Source organism: Aulonocara stuartgranti, assembly GCF_965226115.1.
Source record: "Aulonocara stuartgranti genome assembly, chromosome: 7".
Lineage (NCBI taxonomy): Eukaryota > Metazoa > Chordata > Actinopteri > Cichliformes > Cichlidae > Aulonocara > Aulonocara stuartgranti.
This window is the reverse complement of record NC_138945.1, coordinates 32668717-32689721: the sequence shown is the minus strand read 5'-3', so window position 1 is coordinate 32689721 and position 21005 is coordinate 32668717. Positions and strand designations below refer to the sequence as shown.

General features: G+C 39.1%; 1 protein-coding gene across 12 annotated transcripts in view; it reads right to left on the bottom strand.

Annotated features, from left to right (window-relative positions):
• Window positions 1-28: 28 nt before the first annotated feature.
• rxraa (retinoid X receptor, alpha a) overlaps window positions 29-21005 on the bottom strand; it is a 223862-nt gene continuing 202885 nt past the window's right edge. For all 12 annotated transcript variants that reach the window (XM_082538863.1, XM_082538869.1, XM_082538868.1 and 9 more), the window contains 5 exons: window positions 11373-11502; window positions 9983-10115; window positions 7319-7410; window positions 5658-5763; window positions 29-4756 (listed from right to left, as the gene is read on the bottom strand). In XM_082538863.1, the coding sequence (XP_082394989.1) occupies window positions 4609-4756; window positions 5658-5763; window positions 7319-7410; window positions 9983-10115; window positions 11373-11502 (609 nt within the window). In that variant the 3' untranslated portion in view covers window positions 29-4608. The remainder of the gene's footprint in view (window positions 4757-5657; window positions 5764-7318; window positions 7411-9982; window positions 10116-11372; window positions 11503-21005) is intronic.

Here is a 21005-nt window from a genome sequence, read left to right as displayed (position 1 = left end):
GTACACCTTCTAACACAAATCAACTGGAAACGCTCACTTAAAATTTTTTAATAACCTTTTTTTCCTGTCCATGAACGAAGAACATCAGAGAACAACCCACGAAGAACAGATGACAAAATTCCATTTTCTTAAAAATAGACAAAATATAATGAAAGAAGATACTCCCATCTTGCAGCGACAGGTTAAAACATGGCAAAGTAAAAGCGACACAGTTACCAAAGTGCCAAAGCTTACTATTACTCCTGTCTTACATTTTCAATCTGAAAATTATCTCTTGCCGTCAAATAAGCTTTTCCACAATGTACATAACAGCCCACAGTGAGAAGGGAAAGAACAGAGTACATAAGCAAGGGATAAAATTACTTTTGTACAAAAATAGAGCTTTTACCAAGTGTTGTTTTTTTTAAACTACAACATTTTACTGTTTATGCCACAAAGAAAGCAGTGATTGTGTCACATGTTCAGCTTGTCCTGGTTACTTTTTTTTCTTTTTGAACATACAATTGTTAAGCAACACATACATTTCAGAGGGTTTCAAATCTTAACCATTTTTCCCTCTCTTTCATAGTTTACTAAGGTCCCATAAACTGCTGAGAAGCTGGTTTGAGTTTAACTGCTGCAATTCTGCTGGTTGATCAGGATTTTTTTTTATTAAGGTCAAAATGCAAACAAATCCTCGGGGGGGGGGGGGGGCAAACACCATGAAACGCTTGAAGAACACCTGCCGTGAAACCGTTTGGTCTGAATCACTCGTCTCCTTCTTTCAATGTTGGAAATCCTTAAGGAATAGAGCTGTCGATATATATATTTATAAATATATACACATATACATATTAACAAAATATAGCATTCAATGTAGGTAATCATTCTTTGCAGGTGTCCATTTCTTTCTTGTCAAGATCGATTTATGGCTTAAGATAGCTGCTGTCACTAATCACAGTAGAAGGAGACATCGGACTCAAAAGAACAGGAGAATAATCGTTTTAACACTTGGGTCACCCGGTTGGAAAACGAGCATTGGATTGTTTTATCATCTGCTTTTCTTGATGAAAATCAGCCTCTAAAAATAGTTTCCTTTGAAATTGTATGAACGTTTTTGATTTAACAGACAAACAAGTATGTATATATAGATATATATATCTTTTTTTTTTCTCAATAATATAAATACTGTAAGCTCAAGCTGGCAGTCAATACTGTCACATGGATAGGTTGTAATATTCAGGCCACCTCAATGAAAATAGAGAATAAGAATCAAACACAAAGCCAATTGGTCTTTTTGACGTTATTGCTACTTTACTCAGTTTTACTAAGCACAGATACTGAGGTTTTGTCTGAGCCAAAGGAATATTGATGATAGTAATGCGGTTAGAAAGTGCCTTCTTTTTGTTAACAACAAAAACAACAACAACAACGACAACAAAAATTCAAGTTATGTTGCAGCGCTCTTTCTCTTCCACTAGAAGGAGCTCGCAGCTCTTAAACTGCTACTACATCCCTCCCATTCCTCTTACCCAAACTTCTCCCTCACCCAAAGTAAACCTTGCAGTCGTGCTTGAGCTCTATAGCATCTGACATTTCAGAGCCAGCGTGTATGAACTGACTTTTTGATTTTTTTCATCGTAAGACAAAAGAGATCATTGGCCATCTGGGGGATCAGTTTCACAGAGGTGGAATGACATTTACAAGTTCTCTCCCAGCGCGTGCTATTTATTATAAAACTAGCACCAAATAATGATGAAAAACGGACATACGGACATTTTACAGACTGGTTTGTTTTTTTCTGAGTCAGAAATCTATGGAGTCTTGATGACCCTCAAACTTGATTATAATTGATTAATGTGCTAATAAACTCAACATCAGTAGCTGACAGCTAAACTAAGCTCCGATTGCTTCCCACGAGTTTCATTTTTCATAAACCAACTGCGAGACTGGATATGATGAAATATACATGAAACACCAGCTGATTAAAAAAAAAATTGTTTTATCATTTTAAGCGTGGATTTTATTTCATACGCTTAATTTACTTACATTTTCAGTGCAATTCAGATTTTCATTTATCCATTACTATCAAGCAAATTATTTTCAAAGGGCACACTCTCAAGACTCCACACATTTCCTCAGACCCCATTAAAAATCTGACTTTTATCAAAATGTAATGAAAACACAGTGCTCGGGTTTCTTTTTTTTCTCTTTTGTTTCCCAGGTTCAGATAGTGTAAAGGTGCTTATGAAAGAGTAGCAAAGATGCAGATATAGAAAGAAAATCCTATTTAAATCTTTTTAACCGTCATAAGTATTATTATTATCTGCAGTAGCAAAGCTGGTGCTTTTTTTTTAAATTTGGTTTTTTACACTTGGTGAGTTTGTTTGAAATCCTGGTGACACCTGCTGTAGTGTGACCTATCACAAAGTTTAGGTTTGAGTACTTTCGCTGGTGTTTATATGTCCTTCTGTTTCTGGGCAGATTTTTGTCATCGAGGGTTACCATGTCAGAATTTGTTTTAGCCCTTACTTATAGTGGCCACATTTACTTGAGAGGCTTTGCCTTTTTGCCAGGCCACCGCTGTAAAGAGCAGTTTTCTCTTAATAACTTGCCTGGTTAAATACAAGTTTGAGTTAATTTCAATCAAATGTGAGTAAACCAGAGCTAAATAACCCCTAAATATCTTTAAAAAACAACAACAACAAAACCCTTGGTATTATTTTCTCCTGCCAGTAAAAAACTTGCAGTGGACCCACATTTGACAAACACATTTCTTTAAAAGATCTCAGATCTGTGGACAATCTTTGGAAATGCAATTGATGCATAGTTTTGCAGCAGCTGCAGCATTTACAGAAAAGCAGAGGAGGGGGGAAGCAGAATATGGGCATAAAGCATATTTATACACAACATGTATATATGTAGAAACATGGATATTTAACATTTCAGTTCAACTTATACGACACTTGGTTGTCCAGAGAAGTGCAGAGAGAGCGAGTGTGTGTGTGTGTGTCCCTCTGAGGTGTTAAACAATTGTGGCGTTCCTGATTGGGTCGGGGCCAGAGTCCACCTCAGAGGTCAATTACATCGACATCAGCTCTCTGTTTAGAAACCCGACTCCACGGTCATGAGGTTAAGTGCCAAGTAACAAACAAACAAACAAATAATGGCTCCTGCTGCAACAGCAACAAGTACATCTCTCACATACTGTATATGGTCTAATCCTAAATGGGTATCAAGAACTGAAGGTCCGAAGGATGGAGGCAGAGGTAAATTGTGCATTGCGGTTGTTAAAAGTGAAAACTGAAAATAACGTCAATACTGTTTCTGTACAGGTAGATATGAGGTGTTTTGAAAAGCTAATACCCGCTGTGTTGAGCAGAGTGTGGAGGTGTAAATGGTGTGCTGGAATTCACATGAAACGCGAAGTGGAGAGGGTGGAGAATGGACGATAAGGAGCTAAGAGGCTGGCAAAACTAGGACGTTTACCCACAGTGTGAGTGTGCACAAACTTTCCAGGCGTCCAAGCTTGTCGTGATGAAGGCCAAATGTTGGAAATGTTACTTTCCAAAATATATGTTGTTCCTCCGTGTGCTGGTAGCCTTTCAGAGCATCCAGTGGGCTGTAAAGCTTACAGTTGGGTACTTTAAAACAGCCTGAATGGTCCTGTGTGTAGATTGTACATAACAAACTTTCCCAACTCTCTGTCGAGCAATACGCGAACTGAAGGGTTGATAAGTGGACTACCACAACATTCTCCCCAGTGTTGCACAGTGTTTAGAGTAAGACATGGTTGTATTTGTTGGAATTGGGCAGAGACCTGAGGGTTTTGAGCTCTTGCAACCTTGTTAACCCACCTCTGAATTCTCCAGAAAGCTCACACATTGAAAAAAGAACACAGCTAGTGCAAGACCTGACGTGCTTAGTTGAGTCAGGCAGGAACAGACAAGTTCCTTTAAGCAGACTTATTTCCCCGAACCAGCCCGCCCCTCTTAATTAAGTTCAGTCCTGAAAGACAGTGAGGGCTCAGGTCCAAGTCTAAACAGCCCAAGGCTCTCAAGAGCCCACGATTGTCCCGATCACAACGTTGAGTGTCCAGTTATGACATCATTACTGTTCAATATATGTGTGCGCATATATATATATATATATATATATATATGCAAGAGCAATTCTGTCTTTATGTGTTAAAACCTGATCATCTCAGCTTTTTCTTGTCAAGGTGTAGGAAAAGTGATGATGAAAACAATGGCTCAATATGTTTCTTTTGTCCTCTGTCCGTCCTCATTTCAGTCCACCGTTGTCACTCGTCTTGCTGCGTGGTTTTCATATATAATATTTCTTATTCGTATTTATATTTTTTACAAGGTATAAAACAGACCCATGGGCGTGACGGATTCATTGTTTGAAAACATCTAAGCGAGGCGAGGGGGTAGAAGGGACGGAGGAGGAGAAAAAGAGGGAGGAAGGGGGAGGTTCTCCATCCAAGGCTGTCTTGTGATTTGTCCCTTGCTGGAGATTTTTTATTTTTTTTATTTTTTTTAAAAAAAGGAAAAAGGCCCCCCTCTTGATCCAAGGCTGATGAGGAGGGTTGGGTGGAGGTAAAGAGGGTTCAACCCCTCACCTCTATTATGTCATTTGATGTGGGGCTTCTAGCATCTCCATAAGGAAGGTGTCAATGGGCGTGTCGCCGATGAGCTTGAAGAAGAACAGGTGCTCTAGACACTTAAGACCGATGGAGCGCAGTGCAGGCAATCGCAGCAACAGCTTAGCAAATCTGTCACAACACAAAACAAGAATTTAGCACAGGATGAAAAGCTGAAATAATTTTAAAGTATTTCTAAGCTTGCAGTTTCAGGGGCATTAGTTTTGGCATAAATATGCACTTTGTCATAAGCAGGCGCTCACCCATCCAGCTGCAAGTTATGATTTAAGAGAACTGGTGATGCTTGCACACACAGGCCTCACATTAAATATAAGACTAAGAAAAACCTGTTTTGAGCAAATGGCAAAACTTCAGTGCAAAACTATCACACAATAATAATTTTAATAGTTTTTTATGCAGCTGTAGATGGGTTTCAGCAAACTTTCAAGCTGAAAATAGCCACGAAAAAGCCACAGATGTGCCAGAAACTGCAATTCCTGACACAACCACTTGAGGCAGATTCCAAAAGCTAACCAGTCCCCATATACCCTCATGATAACATGCCCAACATGTTTGCAACCAAATGTAGTAAATATCTATACCCCCCTTGTTTTTGATGACCAAAATTGCCATCCCATTAAAAAAACACAAAGAATTAGTATCACATAAATCAAGCTTATACTATAAGTTAAAACATCATCTACTGTATCAACTCAACTAATACGGTCACATTTGGTTTAAAAAAAATCCAAATTCTGTCAATGATTCATATACCAATTCACAACATCAATTTTTGATATACAGTCTATGTCAAAACTGATAACACGGTGAACTCAAAGCTACTGATAAAACACGTTTCTTGTGTGGATGTACTTCAAGCTTTTTTCTTTGACTTCTACCTCATGAGAGGCTGTCTGGGTTGAGACTTTAAATGTTAATAACAGCTGCAACAATAAACACACTCGTGCTCTTGATTTTCTCAGCACCGCAAACTGGTAATGTAACAATAAGGGCTCGGTGTTTATGATCTTACCTGCCAGGCTGCTCTGGGTATTTCTGTTTGCAGTAGGCCTCTAAAGACGCGTAGACTTTCTCTCTCAGAGCTTCTACTTCGCCTGGGTTGGACAGACCTTTAGAGTCTGCGGAGAGTGGCAGAAAGAACAAAAGAATTCACTACACCACGTGGCTAGGCTGTGCTGCTGTTATTTGTACACAACTGGACATTCTTCTTCACTATAAAAAGAAAAAAAACCCCAAAGAAGTAAACAAGTAGGCGTGAAAAAGCTTTCAAATCTGCACTTTTGCCCAGTGGAAAAACTAGCATAACTCAATATGGAAAAGCATCTCCACATTCTGGGCTAGTCCAATTAAGACCGCAATTCTCAAGCTGCACCAATTTAAGCTTCACTGGACTCATCTTTGATTAACATTTCTGACGAACAAAGCATTGTGAAGTTGACAATCAATGAATGTACATTGGTTGTTAATGGCTGGACCAGATCACACAGTGTGTGAAAGAAAAGGACTGAGGGCCATTTTTGCCTTGCTGTTCCCTTCACCCCCACCACCGTATGTTTTTTCTCCAGTCAGTGTAGTCTTGCAAACCCCTAATTAACAAGGAATCAGGCGGAAAAGTGAACAGGGGCCAGTGGGTCTGGGTATGGCCTGAACAAAATGTGAAACACAGAGGATCAGTGTGTCCAGGGTGAGCAGATCCGCAGAGCCCCAGAGAGATTCAGGGAGCCTCCCTTACTGAGTCACTAAAAACCTGGGTCACATTCATGGGTTAGTTCAGTCCACTTAGATTCCATTTGGATAAGGTTTAAATACAGAACAGCACACTCATAGCAGAAGTGCCTTGGCAAGACACGGGCCTCAATTAAAGAGCGCACTCTTTCTTTGGACCTTTGCGGGGGAACGTAGTAAAATTTACACAAGGTTGGCAAATTACAAAATAAATGAGAATTCATCAATTTCAAGTGAAAATGGTGCCTTGAGAGAATCAAGGTCAACTCAAGGAGATAGTTTCCATTACAAGCTGAGATACCAGAGCTGAGACATAAGTGATGCACAACGCAACAGCGTTCTTGAATCTAAATACGTTATATTTACTTTTAACAAAAGTCTGGCAGCATTTTGAGACCATTTCCCCAATGTGAAAAGTTGTTCCCACTGGAATTGATTAAAGCCAAATGAAAGCTGAGCCAATGAGAATAAGACACATTTGTGATGTTCTATTTTAAGCCTGCTGTGGGATAAGGTTTAATAATCAAAGTTGAAGAGTTTGTGTTGACTAAGCGTTACGCTTCGAGTCCTCAGTGACTCATATTCTATTCCTGCAACGTCTGTGTCGGCTGATTATAGCTAGAAACAGTAGCAGCACCACGCCACAGTGCACAAGATCTTTATACTTTTAATAAAAGTTGCATTTCACTGGAATACGCTGATGTTCAGAAAGAAAAAAAAAAGCCAGTATACAACAATTACTCCGAAGGAAGAATTACACAGCGCAGTAGTTTGATGACCCATTTCTCTAAAAGATTTTTAGTCATTTTACATTACTGTATATATATATATATATTTATTTTTTTTTTTTAATGAAAGTTGAAACTAAAAAAAAGAGAAAAAAGAAACAAGAGTTTGCATTGTACAAACAGCAAATGAAAGCTTTTATATAATATACACAATGGTTACCTGGGTTGAAAAGGACAATAGCTCGAAGGCACCCCAGTTCTGTCTTATCCATCTGCATGTCCCTCATCTTTGACACCAGCTCTGTCAGCACTCTGCACAAAAGCAACAGGAGACAGTCAGAGATGCTACTCAGGTTAAAATACTATGTCAAGAATATTTAATTCTTGGCTAATAGGCAATATTTGTGTAAAATGAAACTAAACCAGTGGCAGAAAATTAAAGATCACACTTAACTGGATTTTTTTTTTTTATTTTTGCAAATGACACATTATTCTTGACTGGTGCATTGCAAATACGGTTTTAACCACTTTCAAGTTTGCCTCTATTTGAAAAAACATGCACACAAGCTTACTCTGGGCCCACACTGGCACAGTTAGATCAGTGGAAAAGTTTACAGCCCTGCAAAGTAATTATATTTAGTACATGGTTTTCATAAAACGAAAGCCGCAGAGTAAACACAAGCTGTAATCTAACACCAGTGCTCCCACTGTCTGTGTGTGACATCACGGGTGGGAGTGGTGGCGTGTGGAGTCGCTCGAACTCCTCACCCCACTTTGACTCGGTCACACCCTCTCCCTGGCACTCTTTATTTTCCCTCTCACTCCATTTCTTTCTGCTCCTCGCGCCCAGATAGTAAAGTCAATTGTGGCTCTTAGCTCATTCTAATTCAATTTGCTCTAAGGAGGAACAACAGAGCTTAAAAAAAGACAGAGAGGGAGAGAGAGAGGAAAGGGACTCAAGCGTTTAAGTTGATCAGTCTCTTCATTTGTATGGAGAAGAGACAGTGGACCAGATAAAGAAACATTATCAGTTCTCTGCATCTTAATGCTTGCCACAGTTAATAAAGAGATGGAATATGTCCTGTGGCTGTGAACGCTGATGACTGAGCGCACAGGCTGCTGATCAGAGGCGCAAGAAGGGAGACACAAAGAAAGTACTCAAAGTTTGACTGTGGCTTGACTGAGTCTGATGACAGCACGTGCAGCTGCAAATTCTCTGCTGGCTCCAAAACTGTGCAAGGAAACATGCGCTTCATTTGCAGTTTTTAATTTTCAAAATATAATAACAATCCATGACCAGAACTGTTCAAGAGTAACGTAGTTTAAAAAATATATATTTACAAAAAATCCCAAACCAATACAAACAAAATGTAAGATATATTTTTCTTATACGTTTGACAAACTTTCATAAGGGTGGTTCCTGCATCCAGCTGCGCTGTGACTCTATGGTGCATGGATTGTCTATATAAGATATGAGAGGTTCTGTGTGACCCCTGTTGTGTACCGGCGTAAATATTTTATATATTGGAGTCAATCAATTGTGCCTGTGCTGCTTGGCATTCCCCATTTTGTGTAACATTTCATTGTTTCGATTCAATGTTACATGAAATATTCTACAAGGGGTGGACATTTAATAGAATTTTAATCTCGATCAGAATTTTGTCTTCCCACAATTATGACATTTAAAATGCATACTCTGCCAATATAAAACGCAAAGCAAAAGCAATTTAGGCACTCTCTAAATCAGCACTTGATCATGTGTCTGTGTTTGCCTATCACAGCTGGTCCCTGCAGCACAAAGCTTGAAGTTGGACTAAAAGACAAATATACAACAAAAATCCAATGTCTGGCACAGCAGAACGCAAGGAGCTTGTCTCTTGAATTGGATCAACATCCGTTGTTTGGATTTTGGGGGAAGTGATGTTAAGAACAAATCATAATGGAAGAATGCTGTGAAAGAGTGCTGCTTTGCATTGCAGATGCAACTGAAAATATGCCACAAAATGCAGTATAATTAATGAATTAAGGCCAAGAAAAACAACTACAGATGTAAATTGCCCAAGTGCCAATTAAAGGGAGCCTGTACGACACAACAGCGTGTACATCCAGCTCACAAAGACACACTGGAATTGTTACAGTTATTATTCCACATTGGCAATATTTGTGCTGTATCAAAACCTCATGGGATTTCACAGCTGACAAAGACTTTGCTCTGAGTTTTAGTCTGAGTTTCTAATGCTAACGTGTTATCAGGAGAGAGACTGATACACCGATGAGCCGATATTATTGGCTGATATTACTCATTTGCCATTATATTGATATCAGTATTTTTAAACAGCCGATAAATAAAAAATTTAAAATATATGAAGAAACAGGAGAACTAACTTTAACCATGTTACAAGATTGATGCTGCATAGTTTGTCCACCAGGGGGCCCTCTACAACTTCTCTAATGCAATGTGTTTAGACCGCCAAATCAGCTGATCTGACAAAAGTTAGGCAGAGAATAAAGGACTAATCCAAATGTTTTTGTAACAATGAAACAAGTTTATTTTTAAATTTCTACAACATCTTAGTAAGGACTTATAAATAAATAAATACACTTAACAAATGTTTTGTGTCCCTTGATGTTAAACAAAATATCGGCTGATACTAAATATGAGTATCGGTAAGACTAATACTTTTCTAACTCTTTAACTTTTATTAACTTAAAAAATAGGCCACCTTTATAAATCACAATATTATCAAAGCACTACTTTCAGGTTGCATTACATGCTACTCGAGCACACCTTTAGAAAGTGCTACCTAATATATTATTTACAAAAGTTTTTGGTGCAGTTTCTACATGAATTTAGATGTCACTAAGTCCAAGAAAATTTAGTAACCTGTCAAAGATGGCTCCCACTCCGGCACTGTGGGCACTGTTGCGGTGAACGTGCAGCCCCGTTGCCAGCAGAATCCCGTCTTTAACCGCTATCGAGCGGTGCGAAAATGATGCAATGAGGAGCTCGTTCCAACCTGAGAAAGAGATGAGGAGAGGGACTGAGAAAAAAGTATGAGAAATAAAACCACTCACACTCTCCGAAATCCCCAGTACAAAAGTTCACACAGCATTCGAGCAAAATGAAACTGACAACAAAGGAGGGAATTCCAATGAATCAATTAAGCTGCGCACTAAAAGCATGCAGCTTTCTCAAGCACAGGCATCAGGTTATTACTAAGACATTTGAATCATGCTTTCTAAAGAGACAAGCGTGTAAACGGGATGAACTGCGCCTGCCATCGCAATAAAGACAACAGGCTTGATGCGCCAAAGCAGGGGGCTTGACACGGAGCGCCGAAGACACAAGACGCTGCCGTTTGAGTGACAGGGCTCCTTTAACTGTTCTGCCTGGCAACACCCGCCTCTTCTCCCCAGAGTTGAGTTGGGTATGAGCGGAGCCGGGATGCTTTTATCTGTGATACAGCAGAACTAAAGCGGTTATTTATAGAAAACCTGAGAGCAGAGACGAGCGTTGCCGAATAATGTCTCTCTCCCCGCTTTGCTGAAGTCTTTCCATCTTTTTATATGTGCAAAGGATAAGAATGATGGGAGGATTTATTTATTTTATTTGTTTTTTTAGGGTAAGGGATGGGTGCGTTATAGCATTTTTTTTTCCTGGAGGAGGATTTAGAAAATAATGGTGTAATTTAGAGTGACAAGCAAGCAACAAGGGCAATGTGTTGGGAGAACCCAAAAGACCTTCCTGCATGTGACGTTAGTGACTGTAGCAGAAGTGACAGATGATTCACTCTCCGTTTTACATCGCTGCTTCTGTGATGCTTGCTTTTCCTCATACAGCAGATGCATGAAGAGACTCTGGGTCTGTCTCTTGCATCAGTCACATGACCGAGAGGTATCCAGTGTTCTCTTTTTTTCTGACTATATTATTAATGTTCATGGGCATCTGTTGTATCTACAAATGTGACTTATTTAACAATGAAAACAATGTCCTGTGATTCTGTTATTTTTATTTTTTATTTTTGTTTAATCCTTGTTATTTTAAACAGCAGCAATTACTTGCCTTTTTAATACACAGTCAGTGGGCATAATACAATACATCTTACACTGAGTAATCAGTGGTTTGTTGAACCAGCAAATTTGATTCAATTTATTCATATAACAATGACCATTGATTCCAACCCATATCCTGTTAATTATATATCATCACTGCCAATCACTGCAAATTGTTTGCTGGTTAGATCATGCAAAATACTTAAGTCAGCTCAACAGACCTGCTCGTAGAAGGATGACCTGGTCGTCCAGCGGCAGCTCAGAGAAGTGGGGGATTCTTTTAGCCCACTCAACCAGGGTAAAAAGTTGTTTGTCAGCTGCTTGACAGATATTTGTCACTGGGTCGTTGGGCTGCAGGGGACGAGAGACAAAGATAGAACAGGTTAAAATAAGTCAGAAAATCAACTACAGTGTGAATTAAATAAGATTGAAATGTTAGCTTAATAATAATAATAATAATAATGGATTGGATTTATATAGCGCTTTTCAAGGCACCCAAAGCGCTTTACAATACCACTATTCATTCACTCTCACATTCATACACTGGTGGAGGCAAGCTACAGCTTTGTGTCTTTTGGCTGAGAGCCTTGTGCTAGGGCATAATTGAGCTACAGTGCTATGACAACGTATTTCCCCACCCTTCCTGATTTTTTAGTTCTTTTGCATATTTCTCACACTTGCTACCAATGGTGGTACAACCAGGTATTAGGGTTTAGGGGGCAATTACTTTTTCACATGGTGCAAGGAAGGTTTCGATTTCCTTAACCTTTTAAAGCCAAGCGTATCGTATTTGATGCATGTGTTTTTGTGAGTTTTTGAGACTTCTATATCATCAGCGTGACTTTTTTAACCCTATAAAATATAATTGGCATAACACATTTTTTAACACATTTTTAATGACTAAATTGCAAAAATATGGCTAATGTAGCAAATGTAATACAAATTAAAACTCATACATATGCAGATTAAAATTTGATATATCAAATATTTTTTTATATATATTTATGTAGAGAGATTTTCTATAGATTTCTGGCAGTTATTTCATGGTTCAGGTTTTAAAGGGTTAGTAAATTTAAAATATTGATTTTAAAACTCCATTTGTATTTACTCAGTATATCTTTGTCTAATATTAAAATTTGTGTTATGATCTGAAACATGTAACTGTGACAAAAGTGCAAAAAAAATAAGAAATCAGTAAGGGGCTTTTTTCATGGCACAGTACCTATAACTACGTAATCACACACACACTGACACCAACATGAGTGCCCGCCGTGAATAATATCTTCTAAAGAGGTACGGTGAAAAAACAAACAGTGATTCTGTCTCAGCTTGTGGAGGAAATACCTGCAGAGAGCTGTCAGTGAAAAAACAACTTTCGCTGAGCTGACTCTTTCTTTGGGGACCTTTTAGCCAAAACACAAATCAGCCTCTCTGACAGCTAGTAGAGCTCAAGAGGCCCTTGAGAGGCTCCACTGACACTTTACTACAGAGCAAGTGGTTAGGAGCTCAAAGAGGACTTTATCACAGTACCAGGAACGGCTTTGTAAAAAGGTAAACCAATGTGCTCACAGTAGTGCTTCTAATAATGATTGTGTAATTATGCTGATAACCACATTTGGCAGAAATGACTTCAAATAACACCTCTCAACATCATCGTGGATGAATTTGGGTCCTTTCAAATCTCCCGTTTTTAAGTAAGATCATTGAAAAAGCAGTTTCTCAACAGCTCAGTTACTTCTTAAAACAGAATAATTGCTACGATGCCTTCCAGTCAGGTTTTAGACAGAATCACAGCACTGAAACCGCTCTGACCAAAGTGTTCAATGACATATGTCTGAATACAGACAGTGGAAAAATGTCAGTCTTAGTTTTACTGGATCTCAGTGCAGCATTTGATACAGTTGACCACAACATATTACTCAAACGACTGGAGAACTGGACAGGTCTTTCAGGAACTGTACTAAACTGGTTCAAAACATACGTAGAAAACAGGAAATACTTTGTATCAATAGGTAACTTCACATCTGAGCAGACAAGTATCACATGTGGAGTTCCCCAAGGTTCCATCTTGGGACCCCTTCTGTTTAACATTTACATGCTCCCACTGGCACAGATTATAAACAACAACAAAATAAACTATCACAGCTATGCAGATGACACACAAATATATATCACAATGTCACCAGGAGACCGAGGCCCTGTACAGGCTCTTGGTAAATGCACTGAGGAAATCAATGACTGGTTGTGCCACAATTTTCTCCAGCTAAACAAAAACAAAACTGAGGTAATAGTCTTTGGCGCCAAAGAAAAACGATTACAGGTCACCAGAGAACTTCAATCTATACATCTAAAAACCACAAACCAGGCGAGAAATTTCGGTGTAGTGATGGATGCAGACCTAAACTTAGAAAAACACATTAAGACAATAACAAAGTCAGCTTACTATCACCTCAAGAATATATCAAGGATAAAAGATCTGATGTCTCAACAGGACCTGGAAAAACTAGTCCATGCATTCATCTTTAGTAGGCTTGATTACTGTAACAGCATCTTTACAGGTCTACCTAAAAAATCAGTCAGACAACTACAGCTCATTCAGAACTCTGCTGCTCGAGTCCTCACTAAGACCAAAAAAGTGGACCACATCAGTCCAGCTCTGAGGTCCTTACACTGGCTGCCTGTCCGTCAGAGGATAGACTTTAAAGTTCTGATGCTGGCCTATAAAGCTCTGAATGGTTTAGGACCAAAATACATCAATGACCTCCTGACCCAGTATGAACCATCCAGATCCCTCAGGTCATCTGGATCCGGTCTTTTATCAGTTCCCAGAGTCAGAACCAGACACGGAGAAGCTGCATTCAGCTTTTATGCTCCTTATATCTGGAACAAACTCCCAGAAAGCCTCAGATCAGCTGAAACACTCAGTTTATTTAAATCCAGGTTGAAGACTCACCTGTTCTCAGCTGCATTTGAATAAAGCACCAAATCCACACTTTAAGCTTAAATTTCAAAACTTACATTTAACTACTGATTTTATCTACTGTTCTGATTTTATCTGTTTTGATTTTATATACTGTTGTTTGTTTGTTTGTTAATTAGTTAGTTAGTTTATTTGCTTGTTTTAATCAATTTTAAATCATGCTTTTTATTTGTTCTTGTTTCTAATGTCTCTGTAAAGCACTTTGAATCACCTTGTTGTTGAATTGTGCTATACAAATAAACTTGCCTTGCCTTGCCTTTCTTCACTACGTTGCTGCAGTTCATTAAGAGCATTTGTTTATGCACAGCTCTCTTTAGGTCCCACCACAATATTTCAGTTGAGTTGATATTTCCACAGATTTGTGGGCCAATGCAACAATTGAAATATTTTTTTTCAGCCAATCTGTTGTGGTCTTGTTGCTGGCCAGTTATATACGACCAAATTTTGGTCACATAACCGGAAGCTCTAGCAGTCAGACAAATGGCCTCACATTTCATCGTGAGTTCATCGTTGACCCAAGGACAGAAAGGTCCCCAGGTCAAATCATCATGCCTCCACTTCTTTTCTTGACAGTTGGTATGAGGTGTTGTGTTTGGTTTTCACCAAATGTGATGCCGTGCATTATGGCCAAACACTCTGTCCAAATGGCATTGCTTGGGGTTTTCATCTCGAGGTTTGTTCAGTTGCAACCTCACGGACCTAAGCCATTCTGTCATGTTCTTTGAAGAGTGAAGAGGCCATACTTGTTCGGTCTTTTGTTATGAACTTCAACATTTAGCACGCTAACTGAGGCCTGTCTGAGATCTTTGTGCAGTGCATCATCTGCCCTTGGGGTGATTTTGCTGGGACGTCTGCTCCCCACTGGGAAGACTGTGGTATTGTGTTAACACGCACCTGAAAGCTCCAGACCGGCAAACTGCCAAAATTGCTTTTATAGAAGTTGTCATAGCTGCACCAAGAGCAAAAAAAACTTGTCCATTGATAGACAACGCAGCATACAAAATGTAATTCCTGAAAACAAACGTTTCCCGCTCACCAAAAAAATGAAAGGGAAAAGAATGTGTGCACCTTTTTAGCTTTAGTCAACAAAATAATGGTATGAGCCTAAATAAATGCATGTCTTTTATTTAGAGCTTTTTTTTTTAACATACAAACTGAAGTTGAGGTGAAAACAAAGCCAGATTTGATCCTTATCTGCTAATGTATATCTAATGATAAGTGTGTTCTTTATAGAAGAAGACAACTTCTGCATGCAATGAATGCAAAATTGCAAAGACAAGGACTTGTTCTCCTGTCACATTTGATTCAAAAGTATTGTTCTTTGACCCTTGGGGAGTAGCGGTAGAATACTAATGCAATGCATACATGCTCCATGACTAACTCAGTAAACTGTAACTCCATCTGGGCTTTGGGTTAAAAAAATCCACAACAATACTGCCATTCTCTGACAAGTAATTCACAGCCATCCCAAGAGTACACATGCTACTCTTGATATGCGTGTGTGTAAACAAAGGCTTTGTGAACATGCTTTTGTGCATAATTTTAAATCAAGTCAGCATCCCTAAATTCTAAGTAGCTCCACATGAACTCGCCCTCTGACAAAAACAGTTAGCAACTTCTCCCCAACTTCTCCTCCAAATCCCACAGATCGATGCTAAAAGCTAGGAGGATCCTGACATCAACTGCAGCTCTCCAGAGGAGATTAGCTCAAGATGAAGGAGAAAATATCTCTTCACTCACATTCTCCTTTTATAAAACACAGGGCAAAGACTATCCCATCCTCTCCACTACATTCCCTCCCTGCGGTGTGAAACTAACACACTGACTGCAGAGCATCACAAATACGCAGCTCAAATCTGAAAAACTTAAACCAGACACAAAGCCTACACTGTTTTGAAAACTGTAAGTCATCTTGTTTTTTTTTCTTCAGGGAGAGAAAGAAAACAGGCACCTTATGAATATTTCAGCATCTGATCTCCGTGGGAGATGTGGACGCCGCAGCTCAGTACGACAGTTTTCGTGAACTGCGCTTCCTCCCCAAAACATAAACAGATCCGGTTAATTCATTCCAAAGGGCACAGCCCGCCAAAAAACAAATAAAAACCACAGGGGGCTTCAGCGTGCGCCACAATTGAGCCACCGCTCCCCGTAAGAATACAAGTCCCAGGGTTCTCGTTAAACATGGCAAACCTTATGAATGTTGCATGGCTATCTTAGCTGTGTTTAGACTGACCTGGTTTCTTTGTCACCGTCTGTGAAGATGACGAGGAGAGGGGCTTACAACTTCCTCAAACAATTCATCTAAGTACAGCATTACATCTACTGTACTTACTGTTCAAGCCAAAGAGTGGACTTTAGGATGTTATCAGCCCCTGACCCATGAAAGGATAACCTCTACAGTTATAAAAAAAAAAATATCTCACAGGTTAGGTAGAAAGACTACTTTTTCTTTTAATTTGGAGATTAGTGGCAAAAAATGTGGAGGAAAAACAGCAAGAACACCAAAAAACCCACCTGACACAGAGAGTAAGGTCATAAACGGACATTTACTGTTTTTTTGTTTTGGGTTTTGTTTTTGTTTTTTTTTTTGGGGGGGGGGGGGGGGGTAGCTTATTTAGGCATTTTTTTATACGTCTGCCACAAACAAAACTGTCTGCAATCCAGGCAAATCAAAGTGTTTCTAGCAAGACACCCTTCCACTGCTGCGGTCGATTAGCAACTTGCATTCTTCCCTATGAAATTTTCATGGGGAGACAAAAGATTTGCTCTTCAGTCTTTCATTATTGTGCTTGAACCACACTGTACTAGAGTGACAACAGAGAGAAAATTGGGTACTCACACAGATCAGGATAAAAATGAATTACTCAAGTGTCCCACTTTTTAGATTTAAAAAAAAAAAAAAACAACAACAAAAAAAAGCCTTTCTTCATATGTCATAATTACAGTTAACAGAAAGATAAGACCTTTTATTAAAATTCTCCATAAAGTAATTCAAATATAGTAGAAATAACAGCAAGAAATAACACAAAAAAGAAAGAAAATGGGATGTATAAAATGGAAGTAAACCCTAAGGATTAGTGAATGATAACATTTTCCCCTCTGCCCTTCCTACTTAGAAGAAGACCTCTCTCTCACTGACTAAAGGCATATTACTAACGACTGTTTAACTCCTGTTCTAGGTCAGCATGAGATAAACACACCTTATTCAGCTTGGCCAGACCCCGACCATTAGACAGTGGCGGTGGCCTATTCATGGTGTACACTCATGACCCAGGTCATGTGATTAATTACAACATGGAGCACTGGTTCTCAATGGAGACCTGGTAGGGGGGAGGCAGGGGAACAGCATTTGGATAGCAGAGGAGTCCTTGTGGTCAGGACAGAATGCATGCCAAGCCTCTGCCAACATTGCAGGCTTCACTTCAATTAAAGGATCCGCTCACTCAAATCAAAAAACAAAATTATATTTCATTTTTTATTCCTCGTCATATCCAGCTATACTTAATGTCCTGGTTTAGGGTTTATATACAGTAGTGGCTAAGAATTTTAAATGCCCACCACAGCCCAGGCTACCAATACTTGGTTGGTGGACAAACTGAGTGACACCAATTGTTGCTGGGCATCTCCTACCAATAGCCTGGAATCCAGTTCACCTTTGTGAGGTTTTCCGCTGCTTTCATCATCATGAAGAAGCCCTGTACCACTTTTATATATATATTCACATATATCTTACAGTAGCTTGGTAACATTAAGTGCAAACACAGCTAACATTATGAAAGATTTTTTATGGTTGAAGATAATTAAAGAACAACTTCTGTTTATTCTTCTGGCAACAGTGTTTAGCCTTGTTAGACTCTGTTACACTTTATCTTTTTGCTAAGCCCATTGACTAGTATGATGACTTTGCCTCTGGGGGCAGTGGGGATTTTTCACGGCTTCCAGCGTGAGGATATTGGACTCTCTATTCCATTAGCTACTCACTGCTCATGAGAGAAGATTCAGTTGATAAATATTTAAATCTCTAACAATAGCTAATATTCGTGAGATTATATTTCGATAAATACCTTTCCTCTGTCTTGCTTTCAATGCAGACATTTATTTTATTTATTTCCATGCATCGATTAAACTTTGGCTACAAACAGACAACAAAAAGAAACCAAAAAGCTCTTGACCCTTGATGACCCTGAATATTTGTGTATTTAACAGGCAGATATCTGTTTGTAGCTTAGAAGGTAAAGGAAGGTGACTACCAATAAAAAGGTTAGTGGTTTGATCTCCAGCTCCTTCACTTCACATGACCAAAGTGTCCTCGGGCAGAATACTGAATCCCAAATTGCCTTTGATACATTCATCGGTGTAATGCATTACATTTAATTTTTAAAACTATTTTCAGCATATTCATATGATTTCCAATATGATTTTGCTCAGGAGTTGGCAAAGAATACATTTAAAACAAGCCTTTAAACACTTTCATTGCGGTTTTCTAATCTTTTGTGGAGGCCCTTAGAAATCTTCCTCTTGGTGTTGGGCAGGCAGCGGGCATCGAGAGACCCAGCGTGGCAGAGCCCAAACACTCAGTGCATTAGTATGTCTGAGCTGCTAGCCGCTCCCCCATGAATCCCTACTCCTCCTTCCTCTCCCTATAATGCCAACGCTCATGTCCTACATTTCCATCTGGCCCCCCGAAAATAGCTCCCATTTACTCACATAACAGCCTTCACATTTCTACCTTTACTTCACAAGACATTTCCTTCCCCCGAAGCAGATGAATCCCAGAAGAAGTCCCCTCTCTCTCCCTCCCTCATTCAGTCTCACTCTCCCATCTCTCCCCCCTCCCCGCCTCCTTTGGTAGGCTTCTGCACAGCTCCTCTGTTTCCCATGTTTCCCAGCAGAATTCCTGAGAAAGCTGAGGCTTTGTGGTATGCTTTCAGGAACAGTCTGCCTGTTGCATTATTCATCACTCCTAGTCGCCACTGTGTCAAAGACAGCCCACAGTGCCCAGCTGATACTAAGGGGCATATATGAGGAAACACACAGCTGAGTGAAGGAGCTAATAGACCAGGTAAGCTAGTTCCTGAGTCCACAAGTGGTAACCTAAAAAGCCCCGAAGGAGATAACAAAGGTATTTATATTTGATATTCAGTAACATGTCTACCATCAGGCAGCAGGTAGATGAGAAAAACAGCCGCAAGCTTTAAAAAACAGGGAACTAAAATGTGTAATTTATCTGAAACATGGTTGATGTGAAACATTACTACAGCAAGCGTATCCACATGCAGGCAAATCTGACTTGACTTATATGTTTGGCACTCTTCACTGCAGAACTGAAATACATGAAGCACTCACACATGGAAAGAATTAAAACAACTTGTGGACAATGGTGGAGCAGCTCCAGTGAGTCTTTTGAAGCATAAATTTCTAAAATATAACTCATAAGCCATAAATCTAAAAGTGAACAGCTCTTTTATACTAACTGCAAACCACTACATTTAGTATTTAGCATGCATATGCAGAGATTTTAAGTTGCCTTTTAACTGAGATTCATTGTATTTACTGTCCAATACCTAGGAGCTCCTAAGTGAAAGCTGTTGGGAAGCTTTCACATTTAAGAAAATGACAAAAGAAAGAAAGAAGTCAGAACACAGATGTTGTGTTTTTCAAGCTTCCAGTCAAGATGTTGAAAACAATAGTGTTAAGCAATAAATGCAATAAAAAAGACATTTTGACAATAATTTAAACAGTAGAGGAGATCTAGAAATGAATCAACCTGTGCTTAATGCTAAGGCATTTTTATTGACAACTAATTTCCAGCTAATCAGAAATTAATAGTTAAGTATGACTAGTACCACCGGTATAACAATGGTGCATATCACTAATTAGTGTGAATGCTGAAAAGCATTCACAGTATTGTTATTCTTAAAGTGACAATTTCAATAAAAATTGCCAGTTATTTTAACTTAAATGAATTAGAAAAATGTATTATATCATTAAACAGTGCACGACTGGATGGGTCTCGCTTATTCAAAGAAAACAAGCCTATGGTGTCCATTAACACACACAAGTTGGCTTTGGACCAAGAGAAACTCTGATATGATTGTGACACATCAATCTTTCATGAACTCACTCACTTTAGCCAGACTGCAACAAACCCTTCCTCCTGCTACTGCTTAGTTTGGATAATGCGTTGATTATATTCCATTGCTGGCATGGACGCAGATAGCTGGAAACGGTAGAGTACGGTAGTTATATTTGTTATATTTCTTTGAAGTATAACAAATTTCTTGGAGCACATGCATAGCTGTAAACTAAATTCTCTGCAGAAAAGTCCATCAGGTCACAAAAAATAGACGGGCACTCGGAAGTCCGTACGGACCCTCACGGTCACGTCCGATGATCAAATTTCTGGCACTTGGACACAAGTGGAACCGAGCAGACTCACAGACATGGAAAGCATGATAAAGGTTTAATCGGTGAGGAAGGAGAAATATTTGAATAAGTTCACATCCTCAAGTTGCGATGAACCCAAACCAGTTAAACTGAGAGATTATTCAGTCTGGACATTTGAATGAGTTGGATGAGTTTGGTTTTCTTGAGAACACCATTGGAATACTGAATGTCTTCAGGTGATCGTGACTGAAGCTGTGAAGCCAGCCAAGATGAAACAGTTGACAGATAATCATCCTGTCAAGTGAGTAAAATACTGAGAACGAGAAAAGAACTCAAAGCAGTAACCACGGTATCAAATGGAGGGAACTAAATAGGTGGAAAAACTGACCCACCATCCAAAGTAAGTCTAGATAAATCACTGTGTGTGCTCCTATGAGTGTAAATATAAACATAAAAATCATATAATCTGAATCTGCATTACACAAAA